Source organism: Lepidochelys kempii, chromosome 5 (genome assembly GCF_965140285.1).
Source record: "Lepidochelys kempii isolate rLepKem1 chromosome 5, rLepKem1.hap1, whole genome shotgun sequence".
NCBI lineage: Eukaryota > Metazoa > Chordata > Testudines > Cheloniidae > Lepidochelys > Lepidochelys kempii.
The window spans coordinates 74,221,198-74,241,999 of NC_136384.1; the positions used below are offsets into that span (position 1 = coordinate 74,221,198).

At 37.7% G+C, this 20,802-nt stretch overlaps 1 protein-coding gene across 9 annotated transcripts in view; it reads left to right on the plus strand.

Annotated features, from left to right (window-relative positions):
• The window catches only part of COMMD10 (COMM domain containing 10), a 161,180-nt gene that overhangs the window by 77,984 nt on the left and 62,394 nt on the right, over positions 1-20,802 (plus strand). Inside the window, exon 6 of one of the 9 annotated variants that reach the window (XM_073344760.2) lies at positions 8,778-12,918. The exons of the other annotated variants lie outside the window; for them this stretch is intronic. Coding sequence (XP_073200861.1) covers positions 8,778-8,801 — 24 coding nt within the window. The 3' untranslated portion in view covers positions 8,802-12,918. Of the gene's footprint in view, positions 1-8,777; positions 12,919-20,802 lie in introns of those variants that run through there. 9 annotated transcript variants of the gene reach the window in all.

The following is a 20,802-nucleotide window of genomic DNA, read 5'->3' on the forward strand; positions in this document are numbered from 1 at the left end:
GCACCCTAGAGACTAACCAATTTATTTGAGCATAGGCTTTCGTGAGCTACAGCTCACTTCATCGGATGCATAAAAATGGAAAATTCAGTGAGGATATTTTTATACACACAGACCATGAAAGGCTGAAGGTAGGCTATAGAAGTATTTGCTAAATAAATCCTACCTAGTAGGTAGCTTCCTGCAGTAGCTTTATTTTTATATCCTCAGTTTTAGTAGTTTATACATTTGCCAAGGACCCAAAATGGACTCTTACCCTTAACATGCTCAGTACAATCAGGTTTTTATATGCCTTTTGGCAGCTTTCTTCAGAAGGCAACATTATCCTGTTCCTGTTCATTGCCACCAAAAGGCTGCTGATTTTTTTTTTTTTTTTTTTTAGCTAATAACATTTATATCATAAATGGCCTGATTCATTTCCAGTGTTTAACCACACCTACTTTGGGCCATTTTATTAAAGCAAGTTAATGATATGCACATCCTTGACATAGTCATAAACGTCTCATGCCCTCTTCTATCCTCTGAAATTACTTTAAAGAAAGATTTTCATATGCAAATGGTCAACAGGAACAGATAGAGAACCTTAGTATTGTTAACCAAAAATTTTGTTTTCCTCTTGCTGTTGTAGATATTTGATATTTTTTAATCATGCTTTTATCCTCACAGCTCAGCTGCTTTATTTATATTTCAATGTGACGTGGTCATCCCGTGATTGTGACATCAGTGTTTGATAATGGAAATGGATATAATGTCAAAAATTTAGTTTGATTTTTCTGTAGGATTGTGATGGCGACGCAAATGGTCCAGAGTTGGTTTATATGATGGACTATCCTACAGGAGTCTGCAACTGTCCTAAAATATTTTTAGACCTGACATAGTGCTACCTTGTGAAACTCCACCTTTCCTTTACCTTGGAGGACAAATTTATAAATTTTAAAATGTTGTTATTGTAAAATGAGGGTGCAAATGCTTGTTTTAATCAGTACTTCTGAAAATTTGCCTAAATGCTTAAGGAAAACTATGAAAAACATAACAGACCATTGGATTAAACTTTCAAGTCTGATGGATTTGTAAGTTTTCTGTGTACAAAAGTCCTTTCTGATTTTCATTATCAAAAGACAATGAAACACAGCTAGGCAAGAATAGGATTTATTTACACACTGGACATACCCAAAGATAACTGTACTTTCCTCTCAGACATTGAGCAGAATAAATTCCAAGCACCACTGACTCAAAATAAAACAGTTGTCTCTTGTTTACCCTTTCACTATGGCCTCTCCTTTTCAGCTACAATTACAGAATGTGTTAAAATCAACTGAAATGCAATACCAAAGAACACATGTAAAGCATTTCCTTAATCAAATGCTGCAACTTAGAGACAAAGACTACATCAAATATTTTTTCATGCTACTGTTTCCCAATTGGTGTTTTGTTTTACTGGTTCTGGGCACAAACAGCATACCACCTGTTTTTCCTTGAGATGGTAGCATAAAAGGTTAAAGAACAAATTCACCTAGAACTACGTTTCTGATGAGCTCACTTAGTAATTGTAGCAACCACATGCTGTTTTACTGGAAGGGTGAATTTAGGATATTGTCTGATCTCTCTCTACCTCCCATGGTAAACCTTCTGTTAGCCTTGTGAATTTGGTAGTCGAAGGTGAATGATAAAACATGCCATCTCTTATTTAATGAACCTTCACAGGCTGTGAGGCTGCCAAACTGCTGCAGATTTTAATTTTTTTTTACTTCATTAAGCCACACAGAGGGACAGGTCATGACAATTATCTATTCAGTCCGAACCCCATATTGACTAAAACCTTTAAATCTATAAACCAATATGTATAATAAAACAAAGAGCTTGAGTGAAGGAAGGGACATCCTCCTTGCTCCAATTGGACTGAAGAATAACTCCAGGAAAATCAATTCAAAACAATTGAATTTTTTGAATGAGTGAAGTGAAGGAAGAAAAAAGGTTAAACTGGCCTTGTTGCAATGAATTATTTTAATATCGTTTCAATAGAATAAAAGAAACTTTTCCACCATTCTTCAACCACAAGAACACACTATGTGATAGCTGTCTCCACTTTCTGTATTGGCAATAGCTTGTTCTTAGTAACACTTTGTGGTGCCTAGTGCTTCATTCTCCAAACAGCAGTACTATATTGTCTGTCGAACAATAATTCTTTAATAATAGGCTGACCTGTATCTGCTGCTTTTATGGATTAAGACTAAGAGAATGCTAGTTTGACACCCTGCTACTCCCCCACCCCCACCAAAATGATTTACAATATAAATTGTTTTCTTTCAGTTGTGAAGTCCATGTTTTCCCCAGTGTGTCTCTGTTTTCATGAATATTTGGCAAACATTAAAAAATATTCTCTACCCCCCCACCTCCCCAAATAAACAAACTATACCAGTTGGATTATACTTCTAAGCAATCTTTTAATTTATAATAGCGTGACTGGAACATCATAGTTATTTTTTTTAAGTTTTAAGATAAGGAAATTCAGTGAAACTTAAAAAAAAATCTTATGTAAACCAAAACCAGAGAAATGGAAAGCGGCAGGTCTAGTGCAAATCATAATGGCCTGATTCAAAGACCATTAAACTCAATGAAAAGATTTCCATTGACTTAAGTGGACTTTGGATCAGGTCCATACCAAGAGGATGGAGGAAAGCTAGGTCTCCAGCCCCACCTAATAGGTGGAAGTCTCAATTTACATGCTGGCATGTAGAGTCTTCCTTGGGATAATGATTGAGGGTAGTGGTCTGTGGCATCTGGTTGAAAATTGAATGATACTCAGGTTGATGTTGGTACCTTAATGAGTGTTTCCAAACTTTCTGGTGGACAGAATTTCTTTGAACTTCTTGAAATTATTAGATGAGTATGTTGCTAGATGAAACTTTGGCTTTCCAATGGTTGCTGCCATGTTGGAGCCCTGCAGTGCGCACATAAACATCCAAGGCCAGCGCACAAAAAAAGTGTCTGCTGTGTAGTTTACCAAATCTGGTATCTTGTTGTATTGTTAGAGGGAAAATATGCTCTTTTAAAAAATAAAGGGGGAACATTTCCTAGCAGTTCCTTGCGTAGGTATTTTAGTAAAATTGATTCAGGGGCCCTAGGCTCATGCTTTTTTATTAATCTTGCACCCACTGTAGAACAAAAGTGAAGATTGAATTAATTCCAGATTTACGTATTGAATGCCCACCTTAAACATGCTGGCAGAGGTGGTGGGTACACAATGAATTTTATAAACTTACATTTAAAAAACAAATCCTTTGTGAAATATCCCTGGAACCTCCTGGTGTGCTGGAAATATCCCAGAAAAGCTTTATTCTGGTATGGAATTTACACAAATATACTCTCTTATGACTTTGAGGCTAAACAATTTATTCTGTCAATTATTCTGTCCTTGAGGTTAAGCAAAACATGATGAGATAGTAAATCTGATTCTATTGAGAAAATAATTATGAATTCCATTCTTATGGATATTCAGTATTTGGCTTGCTTTTTTATATTTTTGACTTGAACTAGTTATTTGTTCAGGTTTTGATGGTGGTTTGTTGAATGGCATTTGGTTTGTCAGACTTAATTATGACTTCTTTATAAAATGAGCTCTATTTTGCAAGCTTAATGTTTTGTCTTCTGAGATTGTTTTCTCCCTTCTGGATGTATAAAAGTTATCTGGGACTCTCAAATCACTTCAAATGCTTCTTCCCATGCAACCCCAAAATAACTGGGCTTTGTGCAGACGGCTTAGCAGGGATAGGAATGAAATTCACCTGAGATCTATGAGAAGGTACACCTCGCCCCCGATATAACGCGACCCGATATAACACAAATTCGGATATAACGCGGTAAAGCAGCGCTCTGGGGGGCGAGGCGGGGCTGCGCGGTCCGGTGGATCAGCGCGTCAGCGTGTTTGGCTCCGACATGCGGCTCTGAGCAGCATCTTAAGGGTGCTGGGCCGGGGCTGAGTGGTTGGATAAGGGGCAGAGAATCTTGGGGGGTGGTCAGGGGACAGGAAGGGTTGGATGGTTCAGAGGTTCTGGGGGCGGAGCGGTCAGGGGACGGAGGCGTTGGATAGGGCGTGGGAGTCCGGGAGGGCTTGACTGGGGGTGGGGGTGTGGATAGGGGAATAGGAGTCTGGGGGGGCAGTCAGGGGACAGAGAGGTGGGGGGGTTGGATGGGTCGGGGCTTCTGAGGGGGCAGGAAGTGACTATTAATAACGGAAATGCTCAAGGCCAAAGCAAATTCGATATAACGCAGTTTCACCTGTAACGCGGTAGGATTTTTTGGCTACTGAGGACCGCATTATATCAGGGTAGAGGTGTACTTCCATTAACTGGAAGCCAATAGGAGTTCCCCTTCATGCCATGCACAGGGTACAGAGATCCTCCCCTACATGATTGTTGGTTCAATGGGCCTACTATACAAGACTGCTGTGGACCTTAATCGGTTAAGAGAACCTTATGCAGGCTTCTAAGCAAAGGTGAGCGTTGACCATTAAGGAGGAGGATCATATTCTTTAGGACTGCCAAAAGAAAAGAACAGGAAACTTGAATTGTGATTCTAGAAAGAAAAGTTGAGGTGGGGATATGCAAAACAGAAGTTATTCAGATGATGAAAAATTGATTGTGCCCTCATCTTTGGGACAACCTTTCTGCATGTGGAACATTTAGCTATGCTTTTGTATCTGTCAGGGCTAGCAAGTCTATCTGGTGTAGCCAAAGGAACTTTAGTATATGCTACAGAAGATGTGGTAAGAATTCAGGCTATAAAACACGTCAGGCTCTTTGTCTGGGTAGGTTCCATCAAGATTCTTACATTAAAATGTCACCTAAGAGTTTGCTGCAAGTTGATTCACTGATAACGTAATTACCCAAAAATGTGAAGTCTTTGATTCTGTGAAGTATGGCACTTCTATGTAATTCCTTTAAAAGAAATCAGAATTTTGATTTTTTTGTTCGTCTCCTGTTAGATAAGATCAAATTTTCTAAAAAATCAGTTATCCTTGCCTTCACATCTGCAAGGGAAACCAACTTAAGCAAATGATTTTGTGTGTGTGCTTGATGAACCAGGTTGACTGTGCTCCTTTAATAAGAGTCATTACAAGTTCCTAATAGTCTAGAAATACCAAACTGAAAATGTTAAAAATAGGACTTCTATTGTCCCATTACCGGGTTTCTAAATCAGAGGTTGTCTTTAATTACCACTGGGGTTTTTAAATTTTTGTTCTAGGAAGTATGTAAACTAATACCTTATTAACAATGTGGTGGCAGTCAATAGATCTAGCACTAAAGCTGCATTGTAGAACACCATTCATTATTGAACACCATCATTTAAGGTAATAAGACACTAACCCCGCTATCATTTTCCCTCGTCATAAATGTTAAATGTGCCCATAGTGTGCACTTTAGAAGTTCCTTCGTTGTAATTACCTGAACCTAAAGAAGCAAGGAATTTCAAGATAAAGGGACCAAATGCACAAGTGGATTCTTCACAGTTACTGATTTTATTAAAGGCAATAAAACTTACTTGAGTATTGTTTGGAAGAAGAAAAAAAAGTGAAACAAAGTTTAAAAACCCAGCAAATAGACTGTGTTTACATATAACTGTGAATTAACTTGAAAAGTCTCAGCTTTAAATTCATTATGCTCAGCTGAATAAATACTTTAGTCTTCTTACTAGATTTAAGTAAGTTTTACATGGCAAAATTTAAGAATATTAAATTTTAGCACATAAATATATCAATACTATTAATTAAAAAATGAAAGAGACCTCTACTTTGCTTTGGGCCTGAGAGATGCTTTGTATTGCATTGCCCTATGGGGAAAAGCTTGAGCCTTGTATCCTATTTGAGATTCACAGGGGAACCAAGCCTGCATTGTTTCCTGCACCTCCAAAGGAAAGACAAGTTGAGGGAAAAATCTAGCTGAGCTCACCTCAGAGAATTTGAAAAGGGGCCAACCAGTTGCAAAGTAAAGACAGTAGTTCATTAAGACCCTGATCCAGCACAGCAGTCAAGAACAGTGTTGCCGACTTTTGCAATTTTACTGCAAGTTTCACATTTTGTGTTTTTTCTAGAAGCCTCTCAGCTGTCGTTCCCCCGCACCACCAAAAAAAAAAAGTGTCTAGCCCATATGGCAGTGGAGAAAAGCTTTAGAATATGTAAGTGCCCTATAAAGGCTCAGAAACCAGAATACAAATAAAAAGAACCAAATTTTATTAATTTATAAAAATCATGATTTTTTTTAAGCCAGTGGGGGCACTACAAGTAGTGTCATAATTTTTTGCACGTCTGATTCATGGTTTTTAAATGTTTGGGGTTGGCAATACTGTACTTATTTAATTTTATATGCATGAATATTCCCATTGGCTTCAGACAGCTCATGGTTATAATTAAGCATATGCTTAAGAGATTTGCTGGATTGGGCCTCAGATACCCCTCATTAACTGTCAGTAAAAAATGACAAGACTTGCTCTGGCTATTAGACCAAAATGGGAGAATCTGCTTGGATGTCTCAAGTGTCTGCCTAATTGAGGTCCAGATTGGTAAACGCTGAAGAGATCACTAAGAAACCGTGCTATGCCAGAGACTAATAAAATGCTTTTGCGTTAAGATACAGGATCTAATGGGTATGAACTATGAAATCTGGTCCAGAGTCCAGTTCACCTTATCCAAAGATAGTAAAACTCAGATCTGGCGTTCTCGTCCTGGAGCCATCTACAGTACCTGTAGAGACAGGTTTTTAGAAATACCTGTGTGAACGAGAAGTGAAGTAAAGTTTTCACGTCTATGATGTTTGAAAACTGGGGAAGATACTTATTAAAATATAGTTTGGGCATCACTGACAGCCTGAAACTGTTTCATACAGACCTGCCATGAAATTACATAATCATTAATTTACTTTAATTTCCAGCTTCAAATAAAATATTTTATGGTGTAAATATTCCATGCATAAAAATATGTTGCATTAGGATAGTGCTATCATTTAAAAAGAAACACATTACTTTTAAAATGGACAAATCAAACTTCCAATGTCAAATTAATAATAATGAAAAAAATCCCAGAAGTATTAACGTTTTAAAAAGCAGAAAGAGGTATTAAAAAATCACCCTCCCACAAGAGTATACATAGCTCTCCATTCTAACCCAAGAAACATATTAGCTATCCTCATCCCTTTCCTTCGTAGTGTTTGTTAGTACTCTGATTTTGTCTTTATTAGGCCTCAGTCTTGCAAAGACTTAGCATATGATATGTTTAACGTCAGCAGGACTGCACATGTTTGAAGTTAAGGGCTTGTCTGCACTACCATGCCACATTGGCTCAGCTGCATCCGATGTAACACATCTGGTGAAGACATACTATTTCAACAAGAGAGCACACTCCTGTCGGTGTAATTACTCCACCACTTCAAGTCAATATAACTTATGTCACTCGGGGGTGTTTTTTCACACCCCTGAGCAACGTAAGTTACATCGACTTAAGTGTTAGTGCAGACAAGCCCTGAGTCTTTGCAGGAAGTCTAGGCAGATTGCTGCATTTATGCAGAGCTCTACTGACTTCAGTTGGGCCCTGCTGCAGAGGCTTCAGTCCGTTTGCACATTGTATATTGCAGAATTGGGGCCTAGGTTTGCAAACTGTTCTGGGCAGGGACTGTCTCTGCCTGTGTGTTTGTATAATACCAAGTTCAAAGGGGCCCAGAATTCACTGGAGCCCTTTGAGCTATTGTGATGCAAATGATAATACTGTACTATACTATACCTCCATCTCTCAATATAGTAATTTAAAGAAGGATAAAATGTTCCTGTTTTAAAATCTGTTCAACCTAATTAAAAATTGCTTATTATCACAGTGCAAGCCTTCAACATGTGGAAAAAAATCACCTACTGTAGAAAAAGCAGAACATGAAGAAAACTCCCTTTCAGATAGTTTTATCAACACGCTTTAGCTTCTTACCTCTGTGGCTGCCACAAGCATATGCAGCCGTGGCCTACTTAATTCTTCCAATTACTTTAACAGTTTTTCTAAAAGGCTTTAAGGTTGCTATGTGAAAAATTGTTCTTCCACACTGTACTCAGTAAAAACATAGCTCTTGGTTCATCTAGTTTCCTCTGTTGTAGCATCTTCTACTGTATCTTGACTTGATTAGTTTCAGCAATCTGTTTTAAAAGGCAGGTTTGTTTCCTTGCCATCTAAGCGTTTGCTCTGCTTTAAATTTTCACAGCATCTGCAGAATGGAAATGGAAGAGTTTCATACAGTTTTGTCAATGCTTTTTTTAGTTTTATAAATTCAACAATCAAGATAAAACTTGGTGCCTTCTTCTTACTTTTTTGGCAGCATTCGTAATATTGTACCTTTTGACTTCTACAATCTCTCTACTTTCCTGGCAAACAGATTTTTTTCTCGGCTATTATTAAACAAAATCTTCTCTTCAGAATAACTCTCAAGTAATTGTATTGTATTTTCTAGTGCCACTACTTTACTTTACATTTTATTCTAGTTTGGTTTCCTATTGATGCTCTGTTTATTGCAACACTTTAGCTTTCTTACCAATTTTGTGGGAAACTTTGAGTAGTCACACTAATGAATTCTTAGGGAAAAAAGTCTCTCAGTTACTGGTCAAATTTCAGGGCCTTCAAAATTAACTTATCCAATTTTTACAGAATGTCTCCATTTAAATTTTGGAAAGTTTAGGGGTTGAGAACAATGCTTTTGTTTTCAAGTGAAATAGTCCTGAAGACTGAAGTCCTTTCTCTATTGTATCCACAGCTAAAGGGACATTCTGGGTACTAATCAGCAGTACAGGTTACCTCACAACTCACTCCCAATGTGCTTCAAACTTGTCATCGAGGGACCACCTAGTGGGGAGAGCGTAATTCAATCTCAATGTCTGTTCAACCCCTGAGTCTGCTGGAACTACTAACAAGGTTGCCAGTTGTGATGGCCATCTCGATGTGGACACCTGCCCACTGGAAACTGGACTGAGACTAATTCACTTCTCATAAGCCATCCAGGAATCAGATGGTTACAGTTTGGGTTGTTACTAAACGTAGTATGTCCCTGTGAAGCCATCTTATATTTGTAATGTAAAACTCCCACAACACTATGAAATTGAGTCACATACACAAACTTTTCGAGAGTGGAGCAGACAGAGGGTGCTCTACAATTCAAGAATGTTAACCTGGTCCCTGTATGTGCTCCTGGATTTAGTTCTACAGGGCTCTGAACCAGTTTATGCTGTATTTTAATAATTTTACTTTGTTCCCATAGGTAGGATTTTCTAAAGCACTTAAGTGATTTAAAAACACAGATATCATAGTTTTTTTAGGTGCCTTTGAAAATTCTACCGTTAGCCTTGTGGCATCTCTTCCTTTGTAAATTATCAACTTTGGATTTATTTCCTCATATCAGTAGTTTTTTGCTGTCTATAGTATCTGCCTAAAAACCTGTTGCCATTGGAATTGAAGAAACAGTTACCCTAATATGTTTAATATTTTCTAATAATGTCACATTGAATTTAGAAAATTAGGATTAGATTAACTTTTTTAGTTATTTAGTTAATCTTTCTATATTCATAAAACACAAGGACAGTATACTGTCATTTTGTCAAACTTATATGATATCCTTCCTCCCCAGCCCAACTCTGGCAAACAAAGTCTTTCAGTAAAAAGAAAATCAATGCTGTCATCTAAAGGTTTCTATAAAAATTTTAAAATTATGTTTAGAAATAAAATTACTTGAAATTGCCGTTGATTTTTTTTGTAAATTCTCAGTTGCTGTCACAAAACCCCTCATGATGCCACTTTTATCAAATAAACCCAATAATTAGCGGATTTTTTGTAAGAATAATGATTTTGTGAATTAGTTAAAACATTACAAGGACTAAAGAGATTATTCCCTCCAACTTTTAAAGGGAAACTGAAGACATGTTCAAGCAAAGAATAGAATTTCACTTTTTATGGTAGGAGAAAAGGTGAAATCACTAGGTGAAAAAGTGTGAGATCACTGTTATAGACATCAAACGTGTAAATTGTATATGGAGAGTTGTGTACCTGTGGAATCCAAAACAATGCCTCTCAATATAATTGTAGCATCACATGTGGCTATTACATAAAGAATGACTCTAATCAATACAATCCATGCATATAGTTGCAATTGTTCCTATTCCTAGAATAGCAACTATAAAACCATTTTTCAGGAAGATGCTTTCACTTTTACTTTCACATAGTTCTTTACTATGCAATCACCTTGCATTTATATAGTGCCTTTCATCCTGAAGGATCCCAAAGGGATTTACAGTGAGGTATTTTTCTCTCTCTGTCTCTCATATTCATTTAATGTGCCTTTATTTATGCTGTACACACACACTTCATCCACTCCTGAAATGAATATTAATTGTAACCGGGTACAAATTTTATTCAAGAAGTGTGAAATTCACCTTACTAAAGCCCTTTTTGCTGGACCAGCTAAGACGCAAATGGTGCAGAGGGCAAGGTTTGATTTACCAGCATTTGAATGAATTTAATTACAAGTGAATAACCAGGGAATTTAAGTACACAGACTGTAATTACCCAAGTCAGAATTTGGCCAGAATACTTGTGAAAAATGCCATGGGATCTTTCATAAATACGAATGGTTAGGACCTCTGTGTTTCTCTTCTCATTTGAAAGATGACACCTCCAGCAGTACATCATTCCCAAATACAAAGCCTAGTCATTAGTTCAGTACTGACTTGAAGGGAAAAACGTCACATACTCCAGTCCTAACTGTGTTAATACACCAATACAACAATGGAAGAGGATAAAATAAATTTAGATTCTATGATTAAATGAACTGGATAGTTCAGAAATAAGGTAGCACAGCATTCTAGCCATTCATCATTTGATAAATCCAGATTAGTCATATCTCCTTATTGAGTGGTAAAAAGGAATTGAGGTGGGGAGCCATGCTCCCTTGTGTAGCCTCATATTGCATGTTTGAAGGGGCTTGTGCCTCTAACAGTGACTTTTTGAAGAGTGTTCTGGGTTTACTGGCTGATGAGCTTCCTACATTCTGTAGGGCTACATCACAGGAAACAACTTTTGTGTAGGAAACAACCATTTGGTATGTTCACTGCCCCCTTGTGTCATCACAATATCTGATGGTAGTGGCTGCACTTGTGGGACATCAGTGCTGGCTTCTCTTAAATATTGCAAATTTGCCATATTCGCTAGCAGTCAATGAGAAAATGTGTTTTGGTAAAATCAAAAAAAAAAAAAGGGAAGAAAATTCAAAGCCTTTTAAAATGACATACTGTGTGTGTTGCGTATTTTTTATTTCCTTTAGCAGATAGTATATGTGTGCAAAATTAACCATTCTATTTATATGTACGTATAAATGTGTGTGTATTTGGAGGTGTGCACACTAGAAATAACTACAGTTGAATTTTTCAGTGATTAGACATGAAATTAACATGTTGTAAGAGCCCATTCTTACAAGGGATTAATCATCACAGCAATTACAAGAAATAGAACTTCACTTTACTACCATATAGTATAGAAGCTGTGAAAAACAGGATCTTCCATATTTTGATCTACAACTGGTCCAGAATTCCATAAACAAGCCTAGTGAGTAGGTCTTACTGTCAAGGGGCCCTGCTCTGCACAGCTTCATAGGGTAATAAAATTAGATTATATTTCTTCCAATTCCCTTTCTAGAGCATAATCTCTGGTTTTTGATGTCAAATAATCAGTAAAACTGAGAGAGCTGAGCATTTGAGATGTACCTCTTTCTCTCTTTTTTTTCAGGACTTGTTATTTAAGTGTTGCATTTTTTTTTAAATCATGATTAGACATTCAAATATAGCACTTAATTTAATTAATTCACTGTGAGACTAGTTCCATGCCAATGATTGTTTCAGTGCTTACGTGCTGAAATAAGAGCACAGGAAATCAAATGGGCATTTTTTTCATTATAAAAATAACAAAAATACAGGATGGTTCGATGAGGAAAACAAAATATTAAAGCATAAATTTAAAATTAATCAAAATTACTATATTATACATGTATAATTTAGCTAAATTTACATTTCAGTGGGAATCTTAGTTTTTGAGTTTCCTGACTTTTGATAATTAAAATTTTCAACCTAATTGGTGTATTGGAGTTTTTGTTTAATAAGCAGTATTTAATAAAGTGTTAGTCATCTGCAGCTTTTTCCGTGATTATTATGGCCTGTATATAAGTAAAATATTGGTGCTTTTGGGTGGAATTTATATGATATATTATGATAAAAATGCTGGATTAGTTGCTTTAGTTTGTTTCAGAATGCAGCAGGAAACAGCTGTTAGTTTATTACCAACTTTCTTTGGGATTATATGGTAGGGACAGGGGAAAAGAGTGAGCATTTGAAGACTGATTAATTACGTGGAGCAGTGTAATATACGTTAAGCCTTCATTTGATCTCTTCACAAGGAGATGAATTGTACAAATTGAAAGGATTCTACCCTCCCACCCCTCCCCCCAAGGAGAATCTGAGAGAATTACTGTTAGAGCTCCACGGTCAAATTCTTCTAGTGATGATGCTGGCTAATGTCAGTGTTGTAAATGCTGTCTGAGGACCCTGAGGTGGGCAGTTCCTCAGGGTGGGGAAGCCCCAGGGACAGTGATCACCACCTCTCCTGTACCTTAGGAGGAAGGGAAAGAGGCAGTGGAACATATGGTATGTCTACACAGCAGCTGGGATTGTTCTTCCCAACACGAGTAGACAGACATGCATTAGCTCTGCTTGAGCTAGTCTGCTAAAATAGCAATATAACCACAGTGGGATGAGCTAGCTGCCCAAGTACGTATGCACGCAAATAATTGAATGGGATTGTATTGGGGCAGCTAGCTTGGTCTGCCTGTGCTGCTGCAGCCATACAACTATTTTTAGCATGCTAGCTTGAGCAGAGCTAGCGCATGTCTGTCTTCCTGCACTGCACTTCCTGCACACTTCCTTCTAGCTGCTGTGTACAGATACCCATTGAGGGAAGGGCAGCTGAAAAAGTGTGTGTTGCTGGCTGAAAATGGGATGTGGACAAGATGTGGTTTTATTTAGTGCATCCCTTCAGCAGCCCTGGTCATCAAGTAAAGCTGCATGACCTAACAGGATCCCCAAAGGAAGGTGGCTTTGGAAACTCTTCCTTCAGGATGAATTCCTCCAGTGTCATGAGGAGTTCTGGTTGGCTAATAAAGATGCATGTGAATCTGGCTCCTGAACTTCTCTAATTAAAAATGTGCTCCTTTATAAGTTACCGTTGTGAAGAAAAAAATCTAGCTGTGCTTTTTAAAGATTTAAGCAAATGACTGAAAACTTGCAATTCGATTTTTAAATGTATTTGATTTTTATATGTATTTAGAGATTGTTAGAATTCAGTTAGGTTCAGTCAGGTTTTACATGCTGTGGGAGAAAAAGAATAAAGGTTGTGGGTTTTTTTTGGTTAAATTTATGTCAGAAGGACATAATGGTTTTTCTTGAAATGAGAACAAAACTCAAAAGCATTTAAAACCGAAACCAATGATATTCTTCCAACAAGATAGCTTTGGGACTGAAGTATATCCTAACGGAATGGAGGATTGAAATGTGTTTTCCTTACAAGAGAGACATATGCTCCAATCTGCTGAGAATTCTCCTCAGTCATGCGTTGCTTCTTTAACTAGCATGGTTGTTAAACATAGATCCTCTCTGTCTTTCTTGCTAGCCTTCATCACTGTAGTAGCAGAGTGCCTCCCATCTATATAAAAGTAGGAATAGCAATCTCATTCTACCTTCCTAGCTTGTTGGAGGTATAGTTACATGTTTGTGATACTTAGAGGGAAAGCTAAGTTGAGGGACTGGTGCTTGCCTCTAGTTCTGAATGTAGTTGAGATCCATTGTCATTCTTATCTTTTCTAGTAGTGAGTTCTGCAATCTTTGTTCAGCTCAGGCGAAAGTTCCATCCCCTGCACTTTTGAGCCTTCTCTTATTGGTTGACAATTTCACTATTATGATGAAGCATAACTGTGTATAATCACAGAGTGGTGGTGGTTGTGAATGGAGTGGTGCTCTTTTGGATCAGTCCCATAGAAAGTTTTGAATAGTAGAACAGAGACTTTGAATAGTGCTCTGAATACAACAAAAAGCCAGTGCAGGCAGTGGAGTACTGAGATGGTGAGCTCATTGTGACCTGGGGTGGCTGAGTAGGTGGGCTGCAGCAATTTATATGAATTGGACTTTTTTCAAGATGTATGGATTCATTCCTGGATTAGATGAATTACAGTAATCAAGCATGGAGGTCACGTATCCATAAATAACCACATCCAGCTCTTGGTCTGAAAAGATGGGGTGAAGATGTCAGATTAATTGTAAATGGACGTGCCTGTCTTCTGATCCAGTGGTAATAAGGAGACCAACAGGACTCTTGCAGAAAGTGTGAGGTAATGTAGTGAATATCTGTTTGTTAGTGATAATTCCTGTACCCTGCGGAAGAATCTCTTTCCCGCTTTTGGTTGTTCCACAGCTGTTAACTGACAGTAGTGCTATTATGCTAACAGTGTCTAGTATTGTATTCCTTTTTCAGTGAATACTTCCACTGAAGTCAATAGGGATTTTGCTTGGGCAAGAAGTGTGGGGGATCTGGTCCCAACTAGACACTGCTTATGATGGTACAGTATTGAAGTAAAAGGAGAAGAAATACGGTTTTGTGGTGGAGCCATTTCTTTCCGTCCCAATTGCAAGTTCACCTCATGTATTCTGCTTTTCCTTCCAGGAGTAAAAAGGTGTCTACAATCTGCTTGCCTGTGGTATTCTTTTCTTTTCCTTAGAGGCATGTTAATATCTCATGGATCGCTTTTGAAAACCATTCAGTATAGGAAACAATTCTTCAGATATAATTTTTATTTTCTTTTATTTCTCCTCTCCTGCTCTTAATATTGAAGACAAACATCCTGTTTTCATGGATGTCCCTAATGGTTCATTTATCCCTGATGTGTTTTCTTCAGTTAATGTAATTGCTATTTTTTGTGACCTCATAATTGGTTGCTCTGGAAAGGACATGATGTAGCAAAAGGAACATTCTTTCTTTAGATGAATATCTGGGAGCAGAAAATTTCTGATAAATATTTTGTTATTAAAAAAATGTTTAAAATTGTAAATGTTACAATATACATGTTCATAACACTTTTCAATAACATATCTGAGAGTGACTTTATATTCGTATAATATCAAATAAATATAAAACCATATGGGGCAGGAATTAAATTTGTATGCTATTTCCCCACGAAAAACTAGGGCAGAAAATATAGAAAAGCAAAAAGCTCTCTCCAAGCAGAGTGTTTTTCCTGGTGTTGGAAGGTCTTTAAGAAGCTGAGCATTACAGCACTGTGCTGTGAATCTTCTCCATTCACCAGGACTAAACTGTGATACCTCAGTGCACTAGTCAGTGAGTATAAAACACAATCCAAAGAGAGCTGAAATAAAAGAGAACTCCTAATTCTCTCATGGGATGTTGGGCTCAGCACACAATAGGGAAGGCACTGTGATGACGCCAAATGCTCTTCTGGGGCATTCAAGCTCAATTTAACTTCCACTACTAACCCTGCTTTCATGAAAATACTGCCAAGTGCGGAAGGGAGTGAGACAACTCAACCATATCTTAGGACAAGTTAGTTTTAGCCATTTGAATTGAATTTTAATAGATTAATTTGGAAATCTACTCAACCTGAAATTTCATTTAATAGGAACATGCAGAATTGTAATATGAATTAGACTGGAAATATTTATTTCAATAAACTTTTATAGACAATGGGCCTTAATAGGCCTCAAAGTGGCATATTCAAGTCGATGTATGTTACTGTCGTTTTCAGTGGTGAGCACTGTGGTGTTAGAAACCAAAGGTAGAGGACAAAATGATATTCTAGTTCCCATAGCAGAAGTGTCATGTCTATGCTGTCTTTTGTACAGGGTTGGAGATCAGGAAGCACTGAAAATTGATCAGTATTGTTGTGCTGTTTTTCTAGCAACCTTGCACCCTGATTTTGAGCTGGAAAAGAAAAGAGAAATCTAGTAGTGGCATTAGGCATAGGTGCCTTAGGAAGTCACCTAGGCCTAGGATACAATGCTATGGAGAGTGCCAAAACAATCCTGTAAAGGCTTTATTTGACCTTTTTTCCTTGTTTTGATGTTCATGAAGCAAATTTCAATTTTGCTGTGTCTGGCCAACAAAAGACACTGTCACAGATTTTCACAAGGATTTAGGCATTGCTGTGCTCAGTGCTGCAACACCTAAGCCTCATTTTCAAAAGGAATTTACACACTTAGGAAACAAAATCCAATGGAGTCAATGGGGTTTAGGTTCCTAAGTGCCTAAATTCCTTTTGAAAAAGGAGGCTTAGGCTCCTAAATCATTTAGCTGGGACAATGATGGGCGCAGCAATGCCTAATTTCCCTTTAAAAATCTGGGTCACTCTGCTCCAAAGAGAGATGAAATAAAAGAAAACTCCTAATGCTCTCATGGGATGTTAGCAGCCAGTAGCCACCACTCACCTGCAGTAGAGAACAGAAGTTGTGTGTACTGCCTTCTGGGAGAATGCAGCAGCAACAGCTGCTGTCGTCCTTCTCTCTTCTCCCCCTCCCACAACCTGAGACCTTATAAAAAGAAATTTCAGGCTAATCACAGACCAGGCAATGAATGAAAGGAGAAGACCCATGGATAAATGAAAGTGTGTCTGTGTGCAGGGGGGGTGGGAGGAGGTGGGAACAGCGTGATTTGCATGTGGGAAAGATCCAGGAACAAAGGAGTAGAAATTGTCTCTAGAAGGTGAAGGGCATGAAGAAACCTCATGAGCCCATCTCAAGAGGCATTTGGCTAAACAAATAGACTGACCAGTTTGAACTCCCAGGAGTTCATCTCTGGAGGTGGAGGGTAGAAGGTCTTGGAATACATCTACCATTTAATGGGTCTGTGTGTGATATTTGGAGGAGGGAAAAAAGAATAAATTTAGGGAGGGAAATGGGTTTGAGGGAACAAGGAGTGTGCCATAGAGAACAAATAGGAGGAATGTAAAATATGCTAAATACCGAAAAAGAGGAAAAGAAATGAGACCCAATGGAAGAGGGAAATAGATGGGATGAGAATGGAGAGAGATGTGGGAAGAGAGAAGAAAATAACATAAAGGAATAAGGAAAATGAGAGAGAGAAAGGAGATAGACCAAATATAGGAGACAAAGTCTAAGAAAGATGGAAGAAGGGGAAAAATAGAAAAGAGAGTAAGGAAGGGAAACCACTTGAAGGTTGATACATTCTTATTTGATTTATTTTATTAATGTACCTGCATTTTAGGGATACCTCTTGAAGATGTGATATGAGATGTGATTTATTCTATCTGTTACTTAAAATCAAATATCAACATCTCTTCATTTTGGTAAGAAATGAGAAAAAATCTTCTGCTAGAGTACCAGTGCACCTAAAACTGACTCTGAAAAAGTTAAAGAAAATCTTATCCTTATCCTATGTAAAGTGCCTATGTACAGTTTGATGCTTATTGTTTAGTTGTTGGTGATTTTTAAACTAGATTTATCATTAGAGGCTGAATGAAGAGATCACATTTGTTTGTTTGGGTGGGGGACACACCATATACCAGATGAGGACATATTACATTTTCTACCCCAGCCTTATAACCTCTTCTGGCTCTCTCCCCCCTGCAACTTCAGCGCCCTTTTCTCCTCCTACTTTTTTGCCATAGTTGGCCACAGCAGCTGCACCTATCCTCATCTAACCTTTTGTTCACCAACCCACGTTCTTTCTGATCCACTTCCTCTTGTCTGGACGGGATACCATTTCATCTTGTGCTTCAGATTTCCTCTCAGGAGTGCAACCGCATCAAAGCAGAGGAAAAGGAAAATGAGGCTGATGGGTGAAATATCAGGCTGGTGGGCCTGACTTCAGTGGTAAGGGTCCAGTCCCACAAGGTGTTGCGTATTCTGAACTCCCATTGGTTTTACTAGAAGTTGCAGAAACCTGGCACCTTACAGGAAAGGGTGCCAAGGCCGGAGGCAAGAAAAGAATAGAGCAGGAGACATCAAAGTGGCCTTTTAGACAGAGGTAGCTGAACATCTTTCTAGATGGTTCTACTGAAATAGGGACAGAATTGGTTTTATGGAGCTGATTAGGGCACTGCGGCAGTAATTCCAAACAGTGACAACATGGTAAACTAGGACATGTGATTACCCAAACTTAAAGATCCATTTTTCCTCTCACGTGAGTTTCGCATGACTGAGGTCTTGTCTGCACTTCGGGGGGCTACAGCAGCATAGATGCAGCTATCCTGCTGTAACCCCACGGTATTGATGCAGACTACAGCAATGGAAGGAATTTTTCCATCACTGTAGGAACTCTGCCTCCCTTAGTGATGGTAGTTAGCTCCACGGAAATATTCCTCCATTGACCACAGGTGTTATGTCAGCACAATTACGTCAGTTGCGGGTGAAAAATTTGGCATAGCTGGGGCATTCAAGGCGGAGAATTTTTTATCCTTCTGAGCAATGTCAATCTAAGTTTTTAGTGTAGATCAGGCCTTATTGGATTTAGTTTTGATTTGCACTGTTATAAATGAAAGAAGACTCGGGCCCAATGTGTAATTTTTCTACAAGATAAAAATTCCATTTGAAAAACTAACTCACTATCATTTGTACAGCGATAAGGAAAATTGAATTAATTATATTCCTGTCTAATCCATCTTGGCATCAGAGCACAATATTTAAGATTGACCATAATAACTGTAGACATAAAATCTAGTAGAAGGAAACGGCATTAAACAGTGTAATGCCTGTCTTTTTTTTGTTTTTGCACTCCGGATCAGCACATCTGTGTGTCTCATTTGGTGTACAGATGACATTTAATATTTTCTCTTTTTACAGGATATTTAAGAATGTAAATTGCTGTTAAAATTGTTTGAATCTAGTCTTTTAAGTGTTAAGAATGTAAGCTTCATGGTTGGATCATGACTTTGTGTTTGTGTGTGTGTTTAAATTCATCCAAGTTTAATAGTCGCTAAATTTAATCCAGTATTGAGAAGACAAACACTCAATAGAGCAGAGAAGGATTTAAAGGGAAAAGAGTCTGCATTGCATTTCATATTTAGTTACTGCTGATGTGCTGTAGTTACATTTACACATGAATTTTGAACTGACTGTATGGTTCAAGCATTCATTAGTACAGTAGATTTTTAGACGCTTCACTACTTATAGACATTGTTAAATATTCCTAAATGAACATCTTGCTTGCAAAATCTGCTCACTAAATTATTCAAATGAATCTAGTTATGTGTTCTTTACTAATCCCACAGTATACTGTAAAATTAGTCATGGATTACTGTCTGCATCTGGTTGGTGCTACTGGGAGTGATGTAATTTCATTCTTTTGTCACAAGAATAGATACAGTTAATGACTTTAATTGGGTTCATTGCTTAGTATACCTGAAAATAGTTCCATGTTTGACTTCAGGGGGATTTTAAGGCTTTGTTTTAGTTAGCCCATTTTGAAACTATATGTTTTAAAATTATTTTTTGGGAAATGGGACCGTTTAGTTATGCATAGCGAGACAATAGTCAGTGGTATTTTTTTAATTGATCACTTTATGAAGTAACTTTATCTTTTTTATTTCACATATACTAGCTGTTACATTTTTCTTTAAACGGTCTTTTTTTAAAATGTGTTAAAAGTAGGCTTAAAAGATTTGTTGTGATTCCTTTAAAAAAAGAAAACGAGTACTTGTGGCACCTTAGAGACTAACCAATTTATTTGAGCATAAGCTTTCGTGAGCTACAGCTCACTTCATCGGATGCATACTGTGGAAAATACAGAAGATGTTTCTTTAAGGCTTAAAAGTCTTTTACTATTTATCTGTATACTTTATGCATAAAATGGGTATCTTTATATAACGTCCACATATGTCTCTTCTTTAAAACAGCTTCCATGGCTATCGTTTTTTTAATAATCATTTTTTTTACCCTGAATGAAATAGACTTGATAAAACTGTCTTGTTTTTTTAATGCAACAACAGATTTTTGTTGTGGTTAAATACGGCTCTAGAGAAATAACTTGAGAGTCTAAACATGTCTGGAAAATTTAGGCTCAGGGATACTATATTATCAAATAAGGATGTGACAGGTTTAAAGGTGAAAGAGATTTGTCATATTTATATTAATGCGTGTAAACTAATTTGTCCTGTATTTTGTAGCCTCATTTGTGACATTTTGTATCGCATTATGATGCACATCAGAGCATGTTGGCACATATTTCAATAGGCTGGTGATGCAGAGCCTTCCCTACTATTACTGCTTTTCAATGTAGAAATGAAGGGTTTTTGTCCAGTGTTGGATATCTCTTCTCTCAAAAACACAAGAAGAAAGAATTGGTTTTTTTCACCCAACAGCATTGGTGCTTGCATATCATTGGGAGCCAGAAATCATATCTGGGCAAAATTACATATCAAACTCAATATACTTTATCACCATGGTAATTTCAGCCAAACTAGTTCTTTCTATAAATGGTAATAAGGGAGGAGAGAAGGTAATACACCAAACCCTCACTAGAACGTAGGGTTCGGGATCCATGTGCGGTACTGCGTTAATGCAGGGACCGTGTTATAGCGGGGGCCACGATACCATAGATCCCAAGTTAAATATTTAAATTTGGGATCCATCGCCGCGACCGCGCTATATGCGAATCCACGCTATAGTGGTGCGCGCTCTAGTAAGGGTCCGCTGTATGTCATTTGAAAGATGCACATATGCATA